This window comes from Bombina bombina, chromosome 4 (genome assembly GCF_027579735.1).
Source record: "Bombina bombina isolate aBomBom1 chromosome 4, aBomBom1.pri, whole genome shotgun sequence".
Taxonomy (NCBI): domain Eukaryota; kingdom Metazoa; phylum Chordata; class Amphibia; order Anura; family Bombinatoridae; genus Bombina; species Bombina bombina.
This window is the reverse complement of record NC_069502.1, coordinates 966,680,682-966,702,239: the sequence shown is the minus strand read 5'-3', so window position 1 is coordinate 966,702,239 and position 21,558 is coordinate 966,680,682. Positions and strand designations below refer to the sequence as shown.

At 41.3% G+C, this 21,558-nt stretch overlaps 1 protein-coding gene across 1 annotated transcript in view; it reads left to right on the top strand.

Annotated features, from left to right (window-relative positions):
• The window catches only part of DZANK1 (double zinc ribbon and ankyrin repeat domains 1), a 230,236-nt gene that overhangs the window by 58,680 nt on the left and 149,998 nt on the right, over positions 1–21,558 (top strand). The window contains exons 6-7 of the mRNA XM_053711996.1: positions 1,150–1,272; positions 20,999–21,163. Coding sequence (XP_053567971.1) covers positions 1,150–1,272; positions 20,999–21,163 — 288 coding nt within the window. The remainder of the gene's footprint in view (positions 1–1,149; positions 1,273–20,998; positions 21,164–21,558) is intronic.

Here is a 21,558-nt window from a genome sequence, read left to right as displayed (position 1 = left end):
GCAGTCACGACTGAGCTTTGCCATAACACACCTAGCAGATTCTGAGGCCACATGGAAAAAGGTGTTATGGTCAGATGAGACTAAAATTGAATTATTTGGCCTCAACACCAAACGATATGTCTGGAGGAAATCCAATACAGCTCACCATCCAAATAACACCATACCTACAGTAAAGCATGGAGGTGGTAATATCCTGGTATGGGGGTGTTTCTCTGCAGCAGGCACTGGATCACTTGTCAGGATAGAAGGAATAATGGATGGGGCAAAATATTGTCAAATTCTTGAGAAAAATCTGCTGCCCTCTGCCAGGAAGTTGTCAATGGGAAGAAGGTTTACTTTCCAACATGGCAATGACCCAAAGCACACAGCAAGGAGAAAAGGGTGAATGTCCTTGCATGGCCTAGTCAGAGTCCAGACTTAAACCCCATTGAATATCTGTGCCACGACTTAAAGACTGCAGTCCACAAACGGTCACCATCAAATGTAACGGAACTGGAGCCAAAGAAGAGTGGGCAAATATTGCACAGTCTATATGTGCAACGTTAGTAGAGACATATCCCAACAGACTAAAGGCTGTAATTAAGGCAAAAGGTGGTTCAACTAAATACTGACACAAGGGGGTGATCCTTTTTCCAACTATGTGATTCTGTTTTTGAATTGTCTTTATTTTTGTCTGACATGTTGGTGTTATATCTTTCACTTAGATGTTATAAGTTGCACTGAGTAATTACATCTGGATAAACAAAAACTGTGTCTGTCTTTATTTCTGGCTGCAAAGCAGCAAAATGTGATTATTTTCAAGGGGGGTGATTCTTTTCAATACCCCCTGTATATAAATATAAACTATATATATATATATATATATATATATATATACAAGGGATAGCCTTGATAAGTCAACATGTGCTAAATTACATGAAAAAGGGGGCAAAATAAATAATGAAAATATGCTAAATAGTTGTTTCGTTATGCATAAATAAACATTGCATATACAAATCTCAATGTGTTTACTGTCCCTTTAAAGAAAACATAATTTGGAAAAACGGCATATCTAAACTGATCTTCTATTGCAATCATGCTTAATTCTTAGGTAATGTTTTTTTGCAGTAATTCCTTCACTGCTTCATACGTGTATTTGTTTTATCACAGCCTATATTCAGTGGAGACTCTGCGCCCCCTTTGCCTAACCAGCTGGGGAAGATGCATTCATGTTCTAAGTGTGGACGTGTGAACAATTCTGATGCTCGGTTTTGTGATTGGTGTGGAGCAAAGGTAATACTATGTATCTTATTTTTGTATTAGCACAACAATTGATGTGTCTGAATTTTCAATTATCGCCATAACTTCTTCAGAAGGGGAAAACAATCTACATATTTTTGTATATATTTTGACTTGTGAAGCTGTCATATTTATGGGAATTCATAGCCACTTAGTTATGCTCTAAAATCCTAGAGGAAGGTGCTGGAGTAGTTGGAGCCACTGTCTTGTTCCACCATACCCTGAATGTAGAACATCACTATGGGGTCTATTCATTAAGAGGTGTATAGCAGGTGAATTGAAACATTTCAATTCCCACTATTAACTATGCACTATGAAGGGCCAAACCCAGTGAGTATCTGCTGCAAGAGCTGAGTTAGCCCTGCACATTACATAGTTAATGCTGTGTATAATTCACCTAAAATAAGAGAATTGCAGGTGAATTATATGCAGCATCAACTATGCATTGTGCAGGGCTACTTCAGCTCTTCTTGCAGGAGATACTCACTGGGTTTGATAATATATAGTTAATTACAGATTTCAAATTGCCTACAATTCATCTCTTTGTGAATAGAGCCCTATATATTTACGTAAATCTAATAAATAGTTGGAGAGAGAGAAGAGTAATTGTGTCAAATCTTGAAAAACCGCAGAGACAAGAAGCACAGTTCTTGTTCAGACATCTTGACAATCCTTATGTAATAGCCCAGTGTCAGGAACGCTGGCAACTGGGTCTCGTGGGTTGACTTGCATATGAAAAACAGATAGAAAGTAATAGTCTTTTGATATACAAATTGTTAACATGTAAGCACTATTGCTTGCAAACTGGTATATCAAGAACTGTGACTTCATGAATAAATACCTCGCCTATTTGTATTAAACTGTGAGACACAAGTCATATTTGTTATAGCGCTATGGGAGGAGGAAAAGAGGGGGGGCTAAGGGAAGGCGATTCAGTCGAAGAGCCAGGTCTTGAGGTCCTTCCTTAAGTTAGTAAGGGAGGTGGATTGTATGAGGTGCAGCGGGAGGGTGTTCCATGTCTTAGCTGCCATATAGGAGAAGGATCTTCCTCCAGCTGTTGTTTTTTTACTTGATGCGGGGGATGACTGCGAGTGCTTGGTCGGCAGAGCGGAGTTGTCTGGAGGGGGTGTAGAAATTGATGCAGTGGTTGATGTATTCGGGACCGATATTGTGGAGGGCCTTGAATGCGTGGTTTAGGAGCTTGAAGGTGATTCTCTTGTTGACGGGGAGACAGTGCAGGTTCCTTAGGTGTTCGGTGATGTGGCTTCGGCGAGGGATGTCGAGGATGAGTCTGGCCGAGGTGTTCTGGATGCGTTGGAGTCGTTTCTGGAGCTTGATGGTGGACCCGGCGTAGAGTGCATTGCCGTAGTCCAGTCGACCACTGACGAGGGCATGGGTGACAGATTTTCTGGTTTCAGTAGGGATCCACTTGAAGATTTTTCGCAGTAGGTGGAGTATGTGAAAACAGGTTGAAGAGACGGCATTGACTTTGGGGTCCATGGAGAGTGATGAGTCGAGGATGATGCTTAGATTTCTTTTACAAAGATATGACGAGTCCACGGATTTCATCCTTACTTGTGGGATATTTACCTCCTGCTAACAGGAAGTGGCAAAGAGCACCACAGCAGAGCTGTATATATAGCCCCTCCCTTCCCCTCCACCCTCAGTGATTCTCTTTGCCTGTGTTATACTAGGAAGACATGGTAAAGTGAGGTGTTAGTTTTACTTTCTTCAATCAAGAAGTTTTTTATTTTAAATGGTACCGGTGTGTACTATTTTCCTCAGGGGGATATGGAAGAAGATTTCTGCTCTGAGGTTTGATGATCTTAGCATTTGTAACTAAGATCCACGCTGGTTCCCACAAGACTTCTGAAGGTAACCATGAGACATCTTCAGTGTGGAGACCGGTTTCATGCTACAAGCAGCATTAAGGTATGTGCAGCCTTTTTTTCTGAGGAGACTTGGTGTATCAGAACTGGCTGGCATTTTTTCCCTGTATGGGAATGGGGTAAGCAGTAAAACCTATTTTAATAAGAGTGGTGTTACTGGAGTCCCTATATTTTATTTATCATTAGTTTATATTTGGGCATTATGTGACATGGGAGACAATGTAAAAAACTATGTTTTATGTTTTTTATTTTTATGGCACTTGAAACTTATTATGCTTGAGGGTTGTATTGTGTGTGTATTTCTATTTTAGTGCAAAACTGCATTCCCATGCGGTGTTGTTTGGGCCTACTCTAATTTTTTTTACCTTAAGGGGCAGAGCCTATTTTCTCGCGCTCAGATTCACACTTCCTTCAGGCTTAGCAGCAGCAAACAGTAACTCTGTGGCTCCTGGACTGTGTAGCTAGTCTGAAGGGTTGGAAACTTGATTCAAAGTACTCTGGGGGCAGGTAGGCGCCACAGCAGAGCTGTGGCGAGGTGCAGAGGGTATTTTCTCTTGTTAAGTGTAGTCAGTCCACGGGTCATCCATTACTTATGGAATATATCTCTTCCTAACAGGAAGCTGCAAGAGGATCACCCAAGCAGAGCTGCTATATAGCTCCTCCCCTCACATGTCATATTCAGTCATTCTCTTGCAGCCTAACTAAAGATAGGTCGCTGTGAGAGGTCTGTGGTGTTTTTTAACTTAGTTTATTTCTTCAATCAAAAGTTTGTTATTTTAAATGGCACCGGAGTGTGCTGTTTGTTCTCAGGCAGCATTAGAAGAAGAATCTGCCTGCGTTTTCTATAATCTTAGCAGACGTAACTAAGATCCACTGGCTGTTCTCATCTGAGGAGTGAGGTAACTTCAGAAAAGGGGAATAGCATGCAGGGCCCCCCTGCAAATGAGGTATGTGCAGTAAATTATTTTTCTGAGGAATGGAATTGACTGAGAAAATACTGCTGATACCAATGTAACGTAAGTTCAGCCATAAATGCAGTGATAGCGACTGGTATTAGGCTGATGAGTGTGTGTACACTGAATGTATTTTTCTAAGGAATGGAATTGACTCTGAAAATACTGTTAATACTGAAATAATGTATGAGCCTTAACTGCAGTAAAAGCGACTGGTTAATGTTAATCGTTTTTTGTGAGGTACTTGGTGATAAAACTTATTGGGGCATGATTTTTACCACATGGCCATCTTTGTTTTCTGCATAGAAACAGTTATCTGAGCTTCCCCACTGTTGTAATATGAGTGGGAGGGGCCTATTTTAGCGCTTTTTTTGCGCAGTAAAAATTCAGTCACAATCTGTCTACTTCATCCTCCATGATCCAGATCGTCTCTAGAGAGCTCAGGGGTCTTCAAAATTCATTTTGAGGGAGGTAATCAGTCACAGCAGACCTGTGACAGTGTGTTTTGACTGTGATAAAAACGTTAATTATTAAATTGTTATCCGTTTTTGGGTATTAAGGGGTTAATCATCCATTTGCTGGTGGGTGCAATCCTTTGCTAACTTAATACATTTACTGTGAAAAATTGGTTGCTATAACTATTTTGGTTCATTGTTATTTCAACTGTGACAGCTTTTTGTGCTTCTTAAAGGCACAGTAGGGTTTTTTATATTGCTTGTAAATTTATTTAGAAAAGTATTTCCAAGCTTGCTAGTCTCATTGCTAGTCTGTTTAAACATGTCTGACACAGATTAATCTCTTTGTTCACTATGTTTAAAGGCCAATGTGGAGCCCAATAGAAATTTGTGGAATCCAAGTGTTACTCATGGAGTAAGGTTAGGATTCCTAGGATATTGTCCTTTCTACAAGAGGGTTTAGAAAAGGGCTTATCTGCTAGTTCGTTAAAGGGACAGATTTCTGCTCTGTCTATTCTTCTACACAAACGTCTGGCTGAAGTTCCAGACGTTCAGGCTTTTTGTCAGGCTTTAGCTAGGATTAAGCCTGTGTTTAAGACTGTTGCTCCGCTGTGGAGCTTAAACTTAGTTCTTAACGTTCTTCAAGGCGTTCCATTTGAACCCCTTCATTCCATTGATATCAAGCTGTTATCCTGGAAGGTTCTGTTTTTGATGGCTATTTCCTCGGCTCGAAGAGTCTCTGAGTTATCTGCCTTACATTGTGATTCTCCTTATCTGATTTTTCATTCAGACAAGGTAGTTCTGCGTACTAAACCTGGGTTCTTACCTAAGGTAGTTACTAACAGGAATATCAATCAAGAGATTGTTGTTCCATCACTGTGTCCTAACCCTTCTTCAAAGAAGGAACGACTTTTGCATAATCTGGACGTAGTCCGTGCCCTGAAGTTCTATTTGCAGGCAACTAAAGATTTTCGTCAAACTTCTTCCCTGTTTGTCGTTTACTCTGGACAGAGAAGAGGTCAAAAGGCTTCGGCTACCTCTCTGTCTTTTTGGCTTCGTAGCATAATACGTTTAGCCTATGAGACTGCTGGACAGCAGCCTCCTGAAAGGATTACAGCTCATTCTACTAGAGCTGTGGCTTCCACCTGGGCCTTTAAAAATGAGGCCTCTGTTGAACAGATTTGCAAGGCTGCAACTTGGTCTTCACTTCACACTTTTTCAAAATTTTACAAATTTGACACTTTTGCTTCTTCGGAGGCTATTTTTGGGAGAAAGGTACTTCAGGCAGTGGTTCCTTCTGTTTAATGTTCCTGCCTTGTCCCTCCCTTCATCCGTGTACTTTAGCTTTGGTATTGGTATTCCATAAGTAATGGATGACCCGTGGACTGACTACACTTAACAAGAGAAAACATAATTTATGCTTACCTGATAAATTTATTTCTCTTGTAGTGTAGTCAGTCCACGGCCCGCCCTGTCTTTAAGGCAGATCTAAATTTTAATTAAACTCCAGTCACCACTGCACCTTATGGTTTCTCCTTTCTCGTCTGGTTTTGGTCGAATGACTGAATATGACATGTGAGGGGAGGAGCTATATAGCAGCTCTGCTTGGGTGATCCTCTTGCAGCTTCCTGTTAGGAAGAGATATATTCCATAAGTAATGGATGACCCGTGGACTGACTACACTACAAGAGAAATAAATTTATCAGGTAAGCATAAATTATGTTTTTATCTATCTTTTGACTAGATGTTGATATAAGTACTTCTAAAGCCTTATTTCTGCCTTTGCTTCTGGGTGCAGTAATTTTTGGATTAACCAACGATATTAAGTTAAATTTGGGAATAATTTAACGTTTTTTGTGCTTTTTGGAAAAATTGTTCACTTTTTCTTTTCTTAAAGGCACAGTACACGTTTTTTTCTAATGTTTATTTTATGCTATAAATAAGTGTTTAAACGACTTTTGTGGTATTACTAGTCTGTTCAACATGTCTGACATTGAGGTTTCTCATTGTTCTATGTGTTTAGAAGCTATTGTACAACCCCCTCTAACATTGTGTAACTTTTGTACTGAAAGGGCTTTACAGTGTTAAAAGCATATTTTAAATAAAGTAAGTGTGCCTAAGGATGATTCTCAGTCTGAAGAGAATCAGGATGTGCCATCCAATTCTCCCCAAGTGTCACAACCTTTAATGCCCACACAAGCGACGCCTAGTACTTCTAGTGCGTCTAATTCCTTTACTCAGCAGGAGATGGCTGCAGTTATGTCAACTACCCTTACAGAGGTATTGTTTAAATTACCAGTGTTGCAGGGTAAACGCAGTAGGTCAAGTATTAATGTTAATACTGAATCCTCTGATGCTTTGTTAGCTATTTCCGATGTTCCCTCACAGTGCTCTGAGTTGGGGATCAGAGAATTACTGTCTGAGGGGGAAATTTCTGATTCAGGGAATGTTTTGCCTCAGACAGATTCGGATGCTATGTCACTTAAATTTAAGCTTGAACACCTCCGCCTGTTGCTTAGGGAGGTTTTAGCGACTCTGGATGATTGTGATCCTATTGTGATTCCTCCAGAGAAATTGTGTAAAATGGATAAATATTTGGAAGTTCCTACTTACACTGATGTTTTTCCGGTTCCTAAGAGAATTTCGGAAATTATTAGTAAGGAATGGGATAGACCAGGTATACCATTTTCTCCCTCTCCTAATTTTAAGAAAATGTTTCCTATATCAGATACCATTTGGGACTCATGGCAAACGGTCCCTAAGGTAGAGGGAGCTATATCTTCCCTAACTAAGTGTACTACTATACCTATTGAGGATAGCTGTGCTTTCAAGGACCCTATGGATAAGAAATTAGAGGGTCTACTAAAGAAATTATATGTTAATCAGGGATTTCTTTTACAACCTACGCTTGCATTGTTCCAGTGACTACTGCAGCAGCTTTTTGGTTTGAGGCTCTAGAAGAGTCTCTTAAAGTTGAGACTCCATTAGATGACATTAGATGCAGGATTTGCTATTTTAGCATGTAGAGCATTGTGGCTCAAATCTTGGTCTGCTGATGTGTCATCAAAACATAAGCTTTTAGCTATTCCCTTTAAAGGTAAGACCCTTTTTGGGCCAGAATTGAAGGAGATCATTTCTGATATTACAGGAGGTAAAGGCCATGCCCTACCTCAGGATAGGTCGGTTAAAATGAGGGGTAAACAGAATAATTTTCGTTCCTTTTGGAATTTTAGAGGAGGACCCCCCGCTTCTTCTACTTCCACAAAGCTGCTGGTCCTAAGACAGCATGAAGGGGTGGCCCCCGATCCGGGACCGGATCTAGTAGGGGGCAGACTCTCTTTCTTTGCTCAGGCTTGGGCAAGAGATGTTCAGGATTCCTGGGCATTAGAAATAGTGACCCATGGTTCAAGGATTTTCTCCCATGAGGGAGATTTCATCTTTCAAAATTATCTGCAAAACAGATAAAGAGAGAGGCGTTCTTACGCTGTGTAAAATACCTTTTTTCTATGGGAGTAATCTGTCCTGTTCCAAAATCAGAACAGGGACAGGGGTTTTACTCAAACCTATTTGTGGTCCCCAAAAAAGAGGGAACGTTCAGACCCATTTTGGACCTTAAGTGTCTAAACAGATTTCTAAGAGTTCCATCATTCAAGATGGAGACAATTCGAACGATTTTGCCAATGGTTCAGGAGGGTCAATATATGACTACTGTGGATTTGAAGGATGCTTACCTTCATATTCCAATCCACAAAGATCATCATTGGTTTCTAAGGTTTGCCTTCTTGGACAAACATTATAAGTTCGTGGCTCTTCCTTTCGGGTTGGCTACAGCACCCAGAATCTTCACAAAGGTTCTAGGGTCTCTTTTGGCGGTTCTCAGACCGCAAGGGATAGCAGTGGCGCCTTATCTGGACGATATTCTGATTCAGGCATCAACATATCATCTGACAAAATCTCACACGGACACAGTGTTGTCTTTTCTGAGAACTCACGGCTGGAAGGTGAACATAGAGAAAAGTTAGCTTGTTCCACAGACAAGGGTTCCTTTCTTTGGAACTCTGATAGACTCGGTAGCCATGAAAGTATTTCTGACGGAGGTCAGAAAATCAAAGATTTTGAATACTTGCCGAGCACTTCAGTCCATTCCTCGGCCATTAGTGGCTCAGTGTATGGAGGTAATCGGATTAATGGTAGCGGCAATGGACATCGTTCCGTTTGCTCACTTTCATCTCAGACCTCTGCAACTGTGCATGCTCGGTCAGTGGAATGGGGATTATGCGGATTTATCTCCAAAGATAATTCTGGATCAAGAGACCAGAAACTCTTCTTTGGTGGTTGTCGCACCGGATCATCTGTCCCAGGGGACTTGTTTCCGCAGAGCCTCGTGGGTGATAGTGACAACAGATGCCAGCCTTCTGGGCTGGAGTGCAGTTTGGAATTCCCTGAAGGCTCAGGGTGTTTGGGCTCAAGTAGAGTCTCTACTTCCAATCAATATTTTGGAACTGAGGGCAATATTCAATGCGCTTCAGGCGTGACCTCAGTTGGCTTCGGCCAAATTCATCAGATTCCAGTCGGACAACATAACCACTGTGGCATATGTCAATCATCAGGGGGGAACAAGGAGTTCCTTAGCGATGATAGAAGTATCCAAGTTAATCAGCTGGGCAGAGGCCCACTCTTGTCATCTGTCAGCGATCTACATACCAGGGGTAGAGAACTGGGAAGCAGATTTTCTAAGTCGACAGACTTTTCATCCGGGGGAGTGGAAACTTCACCCGGAGGTATTTGCCTTATTGACAGATGGGGCAGACCAGAGTTGGATTTGATGGCATCTCGTCAGAATGCCAAGCTTCCAAGATACGGATCCCGGTCAAGGGATCCTCAGGCCGAACTGATAGATGCCTTGGCAGTTCCTTGGTTGTTCAGCCTAGCTTATGTGTTTCCGCCGTTTCCTCTCCTCCCACGCATGATTGCTCGAATCAAACAGGAGAGAGCTTCAGTGATCCTGATAGCGCCTGCGTGGCCAAGCAGGGCTTGGTATGCGGATCTAGTGGACATGTCCTCTCTGCCACCGTGGAAACTTCCGTTGAGACAGGACCTTCTCATTCAAGGTCCTTTCCAACATCCAAATCTAATTTCTCTGCAACTGACTGCGTGGAGATTGAATGCTTGATTTTATCAAAGCGAGGATTCTCTGATTCAGTTATCAATACTTTGATACAGGCTAGAAAGCCTGTCACTACAAAAATCTATCATAAGATATGGCGTAAATATCTTTATTGGTGTGAATCCAAGGGTTACTAATGGAGTAAAGTTAGGATTCCTAGGATTTTGTCTTTTCTCCAAGAAGGATTGGAGAAGGGGTTATCAGCAAGTTCCTTAAAGGGACAAATTTCAGCTTTGTCAATTCTGTTTCACAAACGTTTGGCAAATGTATCAGATGTTCAGTCTTTTTGTCAGGCTCTATCTAGAATTAAGCCTGTATTTAGACCTATTACTCCTCCTTGGAGTTTGAATTTAGTTCTTCGAGTTCTGCAAGGGGTTCCGTTTGAACCTATGTATTCCATAGATATTAAACTATTATCTTGGAAAGTTCTGTTTTTGGTTGCTATTTCTTCTGCTCGAAGAGTTTCTGAGCTTTCAGCTTTACAGTTTGATTCGCCTTATCTCATATTTCATTCTGATAAGGTGGTTTTACGTACCAAACCTGGTTTTCTTTCTAAGGTTGTTTCGAATAAGAATATTAATCAGGAAATTATTGTTCCTTCTTTGTGTCCTAATCCTTCTTCTAAGAAGGAGCGTCTGTTACATAACTTGGATGTGGTCCGTGCCTTAAAGTTTTTCTTACAGGCAAATAAGGATTTCCGTCAATCATCTTCATTATTCATTGTTTATTCTGGAAAGCGTAGGGGTCAGAAAGCTACGGCTACCTCTCTTTCTTTTTGGCTGAGAAGTATCATCCGCCTGGCTTATGAGACTGCTGGACAGCAGCCTCCTGAAAGAATTACGGCTCATTCTACTAGGGCTGTGGCTTCCACATGGGCTTTTAAAAATGATGCATCTGTTGAACAGATTTGTAAGGCTGCGACTTGGTTGTCCCTTCACACTTTTTAAAAATTTGATACTTTTGCTTCTTCTGAGGCTATCTTTGGGAGGAAGGTTCTTCAAGCAGTGGTGCCTTCTGTTTAGGTCTCTGTCTTGTCCCTCCCTTTCATCCATGTTCTATTGCTTTGGTATTGGTTTCCCACAAGTAAGGATGCAATCTGTGGACTCGTCATATCTTTGTAAAAGAAAACAACATTTATGCTTACCTGATAAATTACTTTCTTTTACGATATGACGAGTCCACGGCCCACCCTGTTATTTTTGTAAACTTCAGTCACCTCTGCACCTTTTTAGCCTTTCCTTTTCTCTTCCTATTACCTTCGGCTGAATGACTGAGGGTGGAGGGGAAGGGAGGGGCTATATATACAGCTCTGCTGTGGTGCTCTTTGCCACTTCCTGTTAGCAGGAGGTTAATATCCCACAAGTAAGGATGAAATCCGTGGACTTGTCATATACTAAAAGAAAGTAATTTATTTGGTAAACATAAATTTAGTTTTCGTGCGTGGTGTATTTGAGTAGGAGGGTGTCCGAGGGCTGTGGGCCACCAGGAGTCATCCCATGCGGATTCGGTGGGTCCAGGGAGAAGGATTTCGGTCTTGTCAGTGTTGAGTTTGAGACGGTTGTAGTTAATCCAGGTGGCGATTGCTGTCAGGGTCTTGGATGAGTGAGATGATTAGCTGGATGTCGTCGGCGTAGGAGACGATGTTGAGGTTGTGTCGTCGGACGATAGCAGAGAGAGGGGCCATGTAGATGTTGAAGAGGGTGGGGCTGAGAGAAGAGCCTTGGGGTACGCTGCAGCTGTTTGTTGTGGGATTGGAAGAGAAGGGTGGGAGTCTGACTTTCTGGGTTCTGCCGCTGAAGAAGGAGGTGATCCATTCCAGGGCCTTATTGCGGATGTCGGCGTTGTGTAGGCGGGTGAGGAGGGTGCTGTGGGCTACAGTGTTGAATGCAGCAGAGAGGTCTAGGAAGATGAGGGCGTCCGTCTCTCCTTGGTCGAGCAGGGCGCGGATGTCGTCTGTGGTGGCGAGGAGGGCGGTCTCAGTGCTGTGGTTGCTCCTGAAACTGGATTGGGAGGGGTCTAGGTTGTGGTTGGTCTCGATGTTGTCAACAAGTTGTGCATTGATGGCCTTCTCGATTACTTTGGCTGGAAAGGGGAGTAAAGAGATGGGGCAGTAGTTTTTAGGATCTTTGGGGTCTTCTGTGGGTTTCTTTAGCAGGGGTTTCAGCTCTGCGTGCTTCCAGTCTTCTGGGAAAGTTCTGGTTTTGATGGAGCAGTTGATGGTGCGGCAGAGTTCGTGGACGAGGGTAGGGCCCGCTTTGTTGAATATGTGGTGCGGGCATGGGTCTGAGGGTGATCCGGAGTATATTGATTGCATGATTCTGAGTGTGTCCTCCGTGGTGAAGGGGTCCAGTTAGTCCGTGGAAGGTGGGGGGGTGATGGGTTTGGGTGAGGTGTCGGTGGGTCGGTGGTGAAGGGTGAGTTCTGGAACTCAAGGCTGTTGTAGATGATGTTGATCTTGCGGTGGAAGTAGGTAGCGGTGTTGTCGCAGAGGTCCTGGGAGGGTGGAATTTCGTTGGTATCGCTGTTGGGTTTTGGAGAATTCCTTGATGACTGAACAGCTCCTTACTGTTGTGGGTGTTAGCGTGGATTCTGCCTAGGATGGCGATTTTCTTGGTGGTTTTGATGAGGAGGTGGTGGGTGGTGATGGCATATTTGTCCGAGGGGGATTTGCTGGATCTCCATGTTCTCTCCAATCATCTGCAGTGGCAATTGGAGTCCTGGAGGGTGGGGGTGAACCAGCTGGCCTTGTTGGTGGGCTGGCGGCTGGCCAGTTTCTTGAGGGGGGTGAGGGTCTTGGTGCAGTCTGTGATCTAGAGATGTAGGTGGCGGGCGGAGGTGTTGGCGTCAGTGGAGGTCGCTGGGCGGGACTTGATCATGGTGGAGTATAGTTTCAGGGTTTTTCCCTGATCTGTTTGCCATGTGCTGCTGGCAGCCATTTTACTCGCCTCTCTTGCTGATTCTGGTGCATACTGTGTGATGCTGCTCATTTCCTGCACTTCCTTTTATGGCCAGACTGGTGTACATCATCCATGTGAGACAGGATGCAGTCTCAGAATTGTGATGTCATCACTTATTATTTAAAGGGCCTCTGTTCAGTATGCTTTGCCCTTGCGTGGTCTCAGACCTGTTTGTGAGAGCTCCTGTGTATTACCTGGCTGTCTGACGTCCCTCCTGGTTCCTGATCCCTGGCTTGTTCCTGACTCTGCTGTTCTCCTTGTTCCTGATTCGGCTCGTCTGACTATTCGCTTTGGCTCCTGACTCGGCTCGTCTGACTACCATTTCTGGTTTTGATTCCTGGCTTGTTATTTGACTTGTGGACTTTTTTTATTATTTTTTGCTATTAATAAAGGTGTGATTATTTTTGCACTTCTTGTCTCAGTCTGATTCCTGGCACCTTGATATACAGTTGTTCTTGGGTGATGTTGTTACAGTTTCTGCGGGGCGGGTGGTGATGCCGGAGGTGCGTGGTGGGTTCTTGAAAGAGAAGTGTAGACAGTGGTGGTCAGTCCAGTGGAGTTCGGTTATGTGGTTGACTGACTGAGATGTGGTTGCCTGCAGAGAAGATCGGGTCGAGGGTATGTCCGGCTATGTGGGTTGGGGCGTTTACAAGTTGCTTCAGGGCTCAAAGCTAGTTTGCCAGAACAAAAAATCTATGTAGATATAAATAAGTGTATAATATTAAGCAGAAGTAGTTTTTTTCTAGTAGAAACTTAAAAAATAAATGAATGCGATGATAAATTGGAGCATTTGGAAACATTCCTGTAGAACCTATGTTCCATTTCCTTCTAAACCACTGTAAAAAATAATAATTTGCAACTTTATATAATAAAAAATATCTATTATTCTTGTAAAGTTTCTTGATATTCCCTTCCCCCACTTCCATTTGCTTTTCTGTAGTGTAGTGACAAATAGAGTGGTGGTAGTAGGTAATGCCCACTCATATCCAATCGCTCTGTTGGTTGTCATGCACAGTATTACAATCTTTTTTTTTAAATAAACTTTTGAAACTTACTTTGCTGGAAGATCACTGTTTGGCTGCAATGTGCAAGCTGGAAGAGATTAAAGTAAACAGAAAGGGCCAGATTACAAGTGGAGTGCTAAATATTGCTTTCATGAAAGCCATATTTGCGCTCCACTGTGTAATACCAGTGCAGTGTTTTTTAAACCCCACTCCCGCCAACTTTAAAGCCCCAAAACTGCCTAGTACAGTTGTTTTTTATTTAATTAAAAACTTTAATGCCCTCTATTTTGAGGACATTTGGGGCACGTTTAGAAAATTAACCAGAGATCTAATCCCTGGTTAATTTTCTGAGCGCTATAACCAGCCACTTGTAATGGCTGGTTATTCATCACGTGCCTGCAAATGGGCAAATTTGCCCATTTGCAGGTGCGCGATAATCTAGCCCCAAATCGGAAAGTGTCTAACCATGGCTTTCAACACCAGCACACATGTGCAAGGCGTCTTTTTGGCCTTCAGAATGAAGATGCATTCATTTTAGCGAGCCGTGCGGCTACAAAGACTATTGGACGAGTGTATTACACATCTGCTAGTACATATTAATGAATTAATTCATTAATTTAAAGGAGATTATATATCGGTGTGTGTGTGTATATATATATATATATATATATATATATCTACAGTATATTCAATAACTGCCTTGCTTACAAGCAAGATGTTGGACTTTACTATATTTTAAGGGTTGCTTAACATTAACCCACTAGTAATGAATCCTCTACTGCTTAAAGGTACATTAAACAGTAAATAAATGCTAAAGACAATGATATATTAAAAGAAAACATTAGCCTGATAGAATATAGATGTCAGGTTCATGTTTTTTTCCATTTTACTGTATTATGAAACTGTATATGTAAAGTATTTTAGTTTCTATAATTTACTGGACTTTCTATGAATTAATGGATGCTACCATCTATCTCTTCTATTGAGTAAAACTGTGAACATCTATAAGACAGGCAATAAACAAAGCTAAAAGGGTCTCCACACAGCTATGGTTTGCACACATTTTAATGCTTGTTTTTTGTTTGTTCCTATTAGTCCTTAGCAGAAGAGATAGATGAGGGAAAATCTAGGTTTCAACACATTGGCACCTATTACTTTATAAAAAATATTGTGAAACTGAGAAACAAATACATTTCAGCGTTAAATTGCAGGGAAAGCTTTCAAAATAAATCATGAAAATATATTGCAAAGTTTTTTTTACTACGCAAAAGTAAACATTTTTATATTACAATCTGTAAATGGTTTAATGCCACTTGTATTGCTCAGAATATAATGAAAGGGATTTTTAACAGTGAGCGTAAAACCTTATTTCTTTCCTAATGCATGGAGAATCCACAACTTCATTCCAATTACTAGTGGGCTATTCAACTCCTGGCTAGCAGGAGGCAAAGAGCACCCCAGCAAAGCTGATACGTTTAACGTCCCTTACCCATAATCCCCAGTCATTCTCTTTGCCTTTGTCAATGGAGGATGTTTTTCGCAGATGGTGTCTGAAGATTTTAATCCTTTTTTGGGTACTTTTCCCTGCAAGCAAAGATTAGGGGCTCTGCTGTGTCCATGTCAATCTCTTTAGTAAGAGTAATGATGACTTTTAGCAGTTAGAAAGCGGCGAGGTTGTCTTTGCTTTATTTCTAACATTATTGCTACCCCTTCATAGAAAGCCAGGGTTGGTTACTCTGTTCTTTCTCTGTCTACAGGTCCCTGATAGAGATTGAAGTATCTATCACACCTAAGAAGCTGTTCCTGCCCTGCAGCTGGATCCACAGGTAAGTGCTTTTGCCTTCTAGGTATTGAAGGACAGCACTTCAGGGGTACAAAAAGACAGGATGTATCCTCAGTGGATGTAAATTGGGACATGATTATCCCTTTATATAGGGATTTATGTAAATTGGGACATGATTATCCCTTTATTTAGGGATTTATATGAGGGCAGCACTGCAGGCTCTGTGTAAGGAGATAAGGGGGGTTAACTTTATTCCTCTATATTTTAGAGGCTGGCTTGAGAGTGAGGCATATCTGCTAGGAAATTTTTCCAGTGGGGAGAAAACATATTTAATTTTATTTAGGACAGGATAGCATAACCTCTGATAGATCTAGGTAGGGTTTTTTATTCCTGCTCTCTAACTTTGGGTTCGTTTTATAGGATGTGTCTCGTCTTTAATGGCCATTTTATTTAGCCTGACTACACAACGCAGCTTAACTCACGCACTTTTTATTATGTCACATTTTAAATTGATGCAATCACATGACTGCTCCCGATTCGGCTTTCTCATAATTTCCCTTCCAATCGGAGAGCGGTGTTTGTCTCAACGGAGTCGTTGCAACTTACTCCGGAAACAAAATTTTAACTCCAATCAGACTGGCGATGTAAAGTGAGCTGCAGCTTCTCTTGTCTCCAGCCCCCTAGTTGAACTGTTGCTTATTTGTAAGGACCTGTTTCACATAAGAGAGCACCCCGCGGGCGGTTGCGGCATGCTTGTCCTCAGGACAATGTGCCCTTTTTCTTTCAGAAGGGGCTCATGGAGGGGCTCATGGAGTTTTTTTATGGCAACTATTTGTATTTCATTTGCCATTTTCCCGCCATAGACTATATCATAGCTCAGCTCTTTATTGGGGTCTATCTCAAGTGCTCCTTTATCCAGAGCTTTTTATAGAATGTAAAGAAATGTTTATGTTATACTTCTCTAAGATTCTTGATTACAAGTTTTTGTTTTATTTCTGCACATTTATAAGTTATAAAGGTTAGAAAGAACAGGGGCTGAATGTATTGAAGAAACCTTATTACTTTTATATAGTATTGGTCTTTTTTCTTTGGGTTTGTCGCCATCTGGTGGCAGTCTTATGGAAGTTGTATTGACATAGTTTATCTGCTGCTTTTCTCTATATGGTGTAAAATACATTATTTACTTCCTATAAGTTATTTTTGGCTATACTTTCAATCCCTTTTATAGTGTGGGAATTTCTCGCCTTTTTTATGGCAGCATCCTTTTGGTCTTTCTCTTATGAGATATCGTATGTATATGAATGATTTATTTTATTCATATCTTTCGCCTTAGGACACTACTTTGTCTATGTCAGTAATGATTTTTCTATGTATATATATTTATATCTTGTTTAGTGTTCTTAGGACACAACTTTGTTTATCTTTTTTTCTAGTTTTCTAGGAATACAGTCCAATCCAGGTCCTCTTGGAAGTCCAGCCAGCTTTGGAATAAGGGAAAACAAAACAAGAAACCTTCTGCTGACTCTAAATCAGCATGAAGGATCCGCCCTCGATCCTATTTTGGATCAAGTGGGCGGCAGGCTTTCCTTTTTTCTATAGGCTTGGATATGCAATGTCTCAGATCTGTGGGCTGTGGACATAGTATCCCAGGGTTACAAGATAGGATTCAAGTCTTGCCCTCCAAGAGGCAGATTTCTCCTGTCATCACTATCCTCAAACCAGGTAAAGAGGGAGGCCTTCTTAAATTGCGTGGAGGACCTATCCTCTCTGGGAGTTATTGTTCCAGTCCCTCTAGAGGAACAAGGTCAAGGGTTCTATTCAAATCGCTCCCGATTTGCTCCCTATTTGTTGTTCCCAAAAACGAGGGAACTTTCCGTCCAATCCTAGACTTGAAGTGCCTCAACAAATTCCTCAGAGTTTCGTCCTTCAAGATGGAAACTATTTGTTCCATTCTTCCATTGGTTCAGGAAGGTTGGTTTATGATGACTATAGACCTGAAGGACGCGTATTTACACGTTCCCATTCACAGGGATCATCACCAGTTTCTAAGGTTTGCTTTTCTTGACAAGCATTTCCAGTTTGTTGCACTTCCTTTTGGTCTTGCCACGACTCCCAGAATATTCAAAGGTTCTGGGGGCTCTATTGGCGGTGATCAGATCCCAGGGTATTGCTGTGGCACCTTATCTAGATGACATCTTGATCAGGCGTCATCTTTTTAACTTGCAAAATCTCATTCAGAGATGTTGTTGTCTTTTCTAAGTTCCCACAGGTGGAAAGTGAATCTGGAAAAGAGTTCTCTAGTTCCAGATACAAGAGTGTGTTTTCTAGGAACAATCATAGATTCCCTGTCCATGACGATTTTCCTGATGGATGTTTGGTGCTCTCTAAAAGCTCAGGGCCTATGGACTCGGGAGGAGTCTTCTCTCCCCATAAACATCTTGGAGTTGAGAGCATTCTTCAATGCCTTGGTAGCTTGGCCTCAATTTAGTCCGGTTTATCAGATTTCAGTCTGACAACATCACCTCAGGGGCTAACATCAACCACCAGGGAGGAACTCTGAGTTTTTTGGCTATGAAGGAAGTGACTCGCATTCTGCAGTGGCAGAAGCTCACGATTGTCTTCTATCTGCCATCCACATTTCAGGAGTGGACAACTGGGAGGCAGATTTTCTGAGCAGACAGACTTTTCATTCCGGGGAGTGGGCTCTCCATCCGGAAGTGTTCTCTCAGATAACCCTCAGGTGGGGAGTTCCAGAATTGGGTCTGATGGCGTCTCGTCAAAACGCCAAGCTTCCAAAGTACTGTTCAAGGTCACGAGATCCTCAGGCCACTCTGATAGATGCTCTAGCGGTTCCGTTGATCTTCTCTCTGGCATACCTGTTTCTTCCGTTTGCTCTTCTTCCACGAGTCATTGCTCGTATCTATCAGGAGAGAGCATTGGTAATTCTAATAGCTCCTGCATGGCCTCGCAGGATCTGGTTCCTGGATCTAGTGAAGATGTCATCTCTTCAACCTTGGAGGTTACCTTTGAGGAAGGACCTTCTAATTCAGTGTCCATTCCTCCATCCAAACCTGGATTCTCTGAAGCTGACTGCTTGGAGATTTAACACCTAGTTCTGTCTAGGCGTGGTTTTTATGAAGCGGTCATTGATACTATGCTTCAGGCTCGCAAACCTGTTTATTGCAAAATTTACCTTAAGGTATGGCATAAATACCTTCATTGGTGCGAATCTAAGGGTTTCTCTTGAAGCCGGGTGAGGATTCCCCGAATTTTATATTTTCTTCAGGATGGCCTGGAGAAAGGTTTATCAGTCAGTACTCTGAAGGGTCAGATTTCTGCATTGTCTATTCTTTTGCACAAACGTCTGGAAGATTTGCCAGATGTTCAAGCTTTTGTTCAGGCCCTGGTCAGAATCAGTCCTGTGTTTAAACCTGTTGCTCCTCCTTGGAGCCTTAACCTAGTTCTCAAAGTTTTGCAGCAGACTCCGTTTGAGCCAATGCATGTTGTTGATATAAAATTGTTATCCTGGAAAGTTTTGTTTCTCCTTGCTATTTCTTCCGCTCGCAGAGTTTCTGAGCTTTCAGCTCTGCAGTGTGATTTCCCCGTACCTTATTTTTCATACAGATAAAGCGGTCCTTCGTACTAAATTGGGTTTTCTCCTGAAGGTGGTGTCGGACTGAAACATTAATCAGGAAATTGTTGTTCCTTCTTTTTGTCCTAATCCTTCTTCCCATAAGGAACGTCTTTTGCATAACCTGGATGTTGTGCGTACTCTAAAATTCTACCTTCAAGCTACTAAAGATTTTCATCAATCTTCTGCCCTGTTTGTTGTTTTCTCTGGAAAGCGTAAGGGTCAGAAGGCCACTTCTACTACCCCTTTCCTCGTTTTGCTTATGAGACAGCTGGACAGCAGCTTCCTGAGAGAATTACAGCTCATTCCACTAGGGCTGTCTCCTCTTCTTGGGCTTTCAAAAATGAAGCTTCTGTGGAACAGATTTGCAATGCGGCAACATGGTCCTCTTTGCATACTTTTCCAAATTCTACAAATTTGATACTTTTGCCACAGCTGAGGCCTCTTTTGGGAGAAAGGTTCTTCAAGCAGTAGTGCCTTCGATTTAGGTCCTCCTGCCTTGTTCTCCCTCCCTTTTCATTCTGTGTCCTCTAGCTTGGGCATTGGTTCCCACTAGTAATTGGAATGATGTTGTGGACTCTCCATGCCTTAGGAAAGAAAACAAAATTTATGCTTACCTGATAAATTTCTTTCTTTCCGGGCATGGAGAGTTCACGTCCCCGCCCTCTTTTTTAATTATGATTCAGCAGGTTTTTTTTTAGTAACCCTCAGGCACCTCTATACCCTTGTGTTTCTTCTTTTTCCATTTTTTTTTCAGCTAAATGACTGGGGATTATGGGTAAGGGAAGTTACACTTAACAGCTTTGCTGGGGTGCTCTTTGCCTCCTGCTGGCCAGGAGTTGAATATCCCACTAGTAACTGTTCTAGTACTAGTAATTGGAATGACGTTGTGGACTCTCCATGCCCGGAAAGAAAGAAATGTATCAGGTAAGCATACATTTTCTTTTTTTTTTCTTTTTATATACTGTTTACCACAGTGTTTTTGTCTATTTATATTTTAGGAATAGTCTAATTATTAAAATGTATTGTTTTGTAATGTATTGAATACTTAAAGGGACACTGAACCCAATTTTTTTCTTTCATGATTCAGATAGAGCATGCAATTTTAAGCAACTTTCTAATTTACTCCCATTATCATTTGTTCTTCGTTCTCTTGCTATCTTTATTTGAAAAAGAAGGCATCTAAGCTTTTTTTTTTTGGTTCAGACCTCTGGACAGCACTTTTTTATTGGTGGATGAATTTATCCACCAATCAGCAAGGACAACCCAGGTTGTTCACCAAAAATGGGCCGGCATCTAAACTTACATTTTTGCATTTCAAATAAAGATACCAAGAGAACGAAGAAAATTTGATAATAGGAGTAAATTAGAAAGTTGCTTAACATTTTATGCTCTATCTGAATCATGAAAAAAAGTTTGGGTTCAGTGTCCCTTTAAGAAACTGAAAGTACTCTATGAAAGTTAAAGGGACACAAGTCAAAATTAAACTTTCATGATAGAGCATACAATTTTAAACAACTTTCTAATTTACTTCCATTAACAAAATGTGCACAGCCTTTTTATATTTACACTTTTGGAGTCACCAGCTCCTACTGAGCATGTGCAAGAATTCACAGAATATACGTGTATGGATTTGTGATTGGCTGATGGCTGTCACATGATACAGGAAGAGTGGAAATAAACATAACTGAAATTTGTCAAAAAAAAATATCCTACTTATTTGAAGTTCAGACTAAGTACTATTGCATTGTCTTGTTATCTTGCATTTGTTGATTATGCAAATCTACTGTATTTACTGGTCCTTTAAACTTTGAATATGATTACTACTTGTGAGTATTTTGTACATTGTATAATAATAATAATAATATCTTGTATTTCTAGCCTAGTCCTTCTATGAGTTACCTCACATGCTCTAAGTGTAGTGCAAGCAACCACCCCTACGCTAACTTCTGTGCCTCTTGTGGTGTTTACCTTGAACCTCCAGGAAGATATTCCTCTCAGGACAACAGAACGCTAACATCTGGAAATTATCTAACTTTTAATGAAGTAAGGATGATTCTATATTTCATTTTGATATCATGGTGTAAGAGGCAAACATGATGTAAATGTGTGTAATGTATGTGTATTTATAGCTCTTACCATGCTATGGTTCACTCTGTTAACACAAGGGAAGTGACTGCATTACAGAAGCTAAAGGGTTTAGAAAAATTCTAATGGTAAGGGCTAGAGTCAGTTTACCATTTTATTATATTAATGTGGTGTGAGGTTAGTCTACATTAATCATTACATTTTAACACTATCTTTTTTTGGCAACAAAAATGCCTCAATAAGAGGCAGAATACTGCATTAAAGGGATACTAAACCCAAATATTTTCTTTCATGATTCAGATAGAGCATGCAATTGTAAGCAACTTTCTGATTTCCTCCTATTATCAAATTTT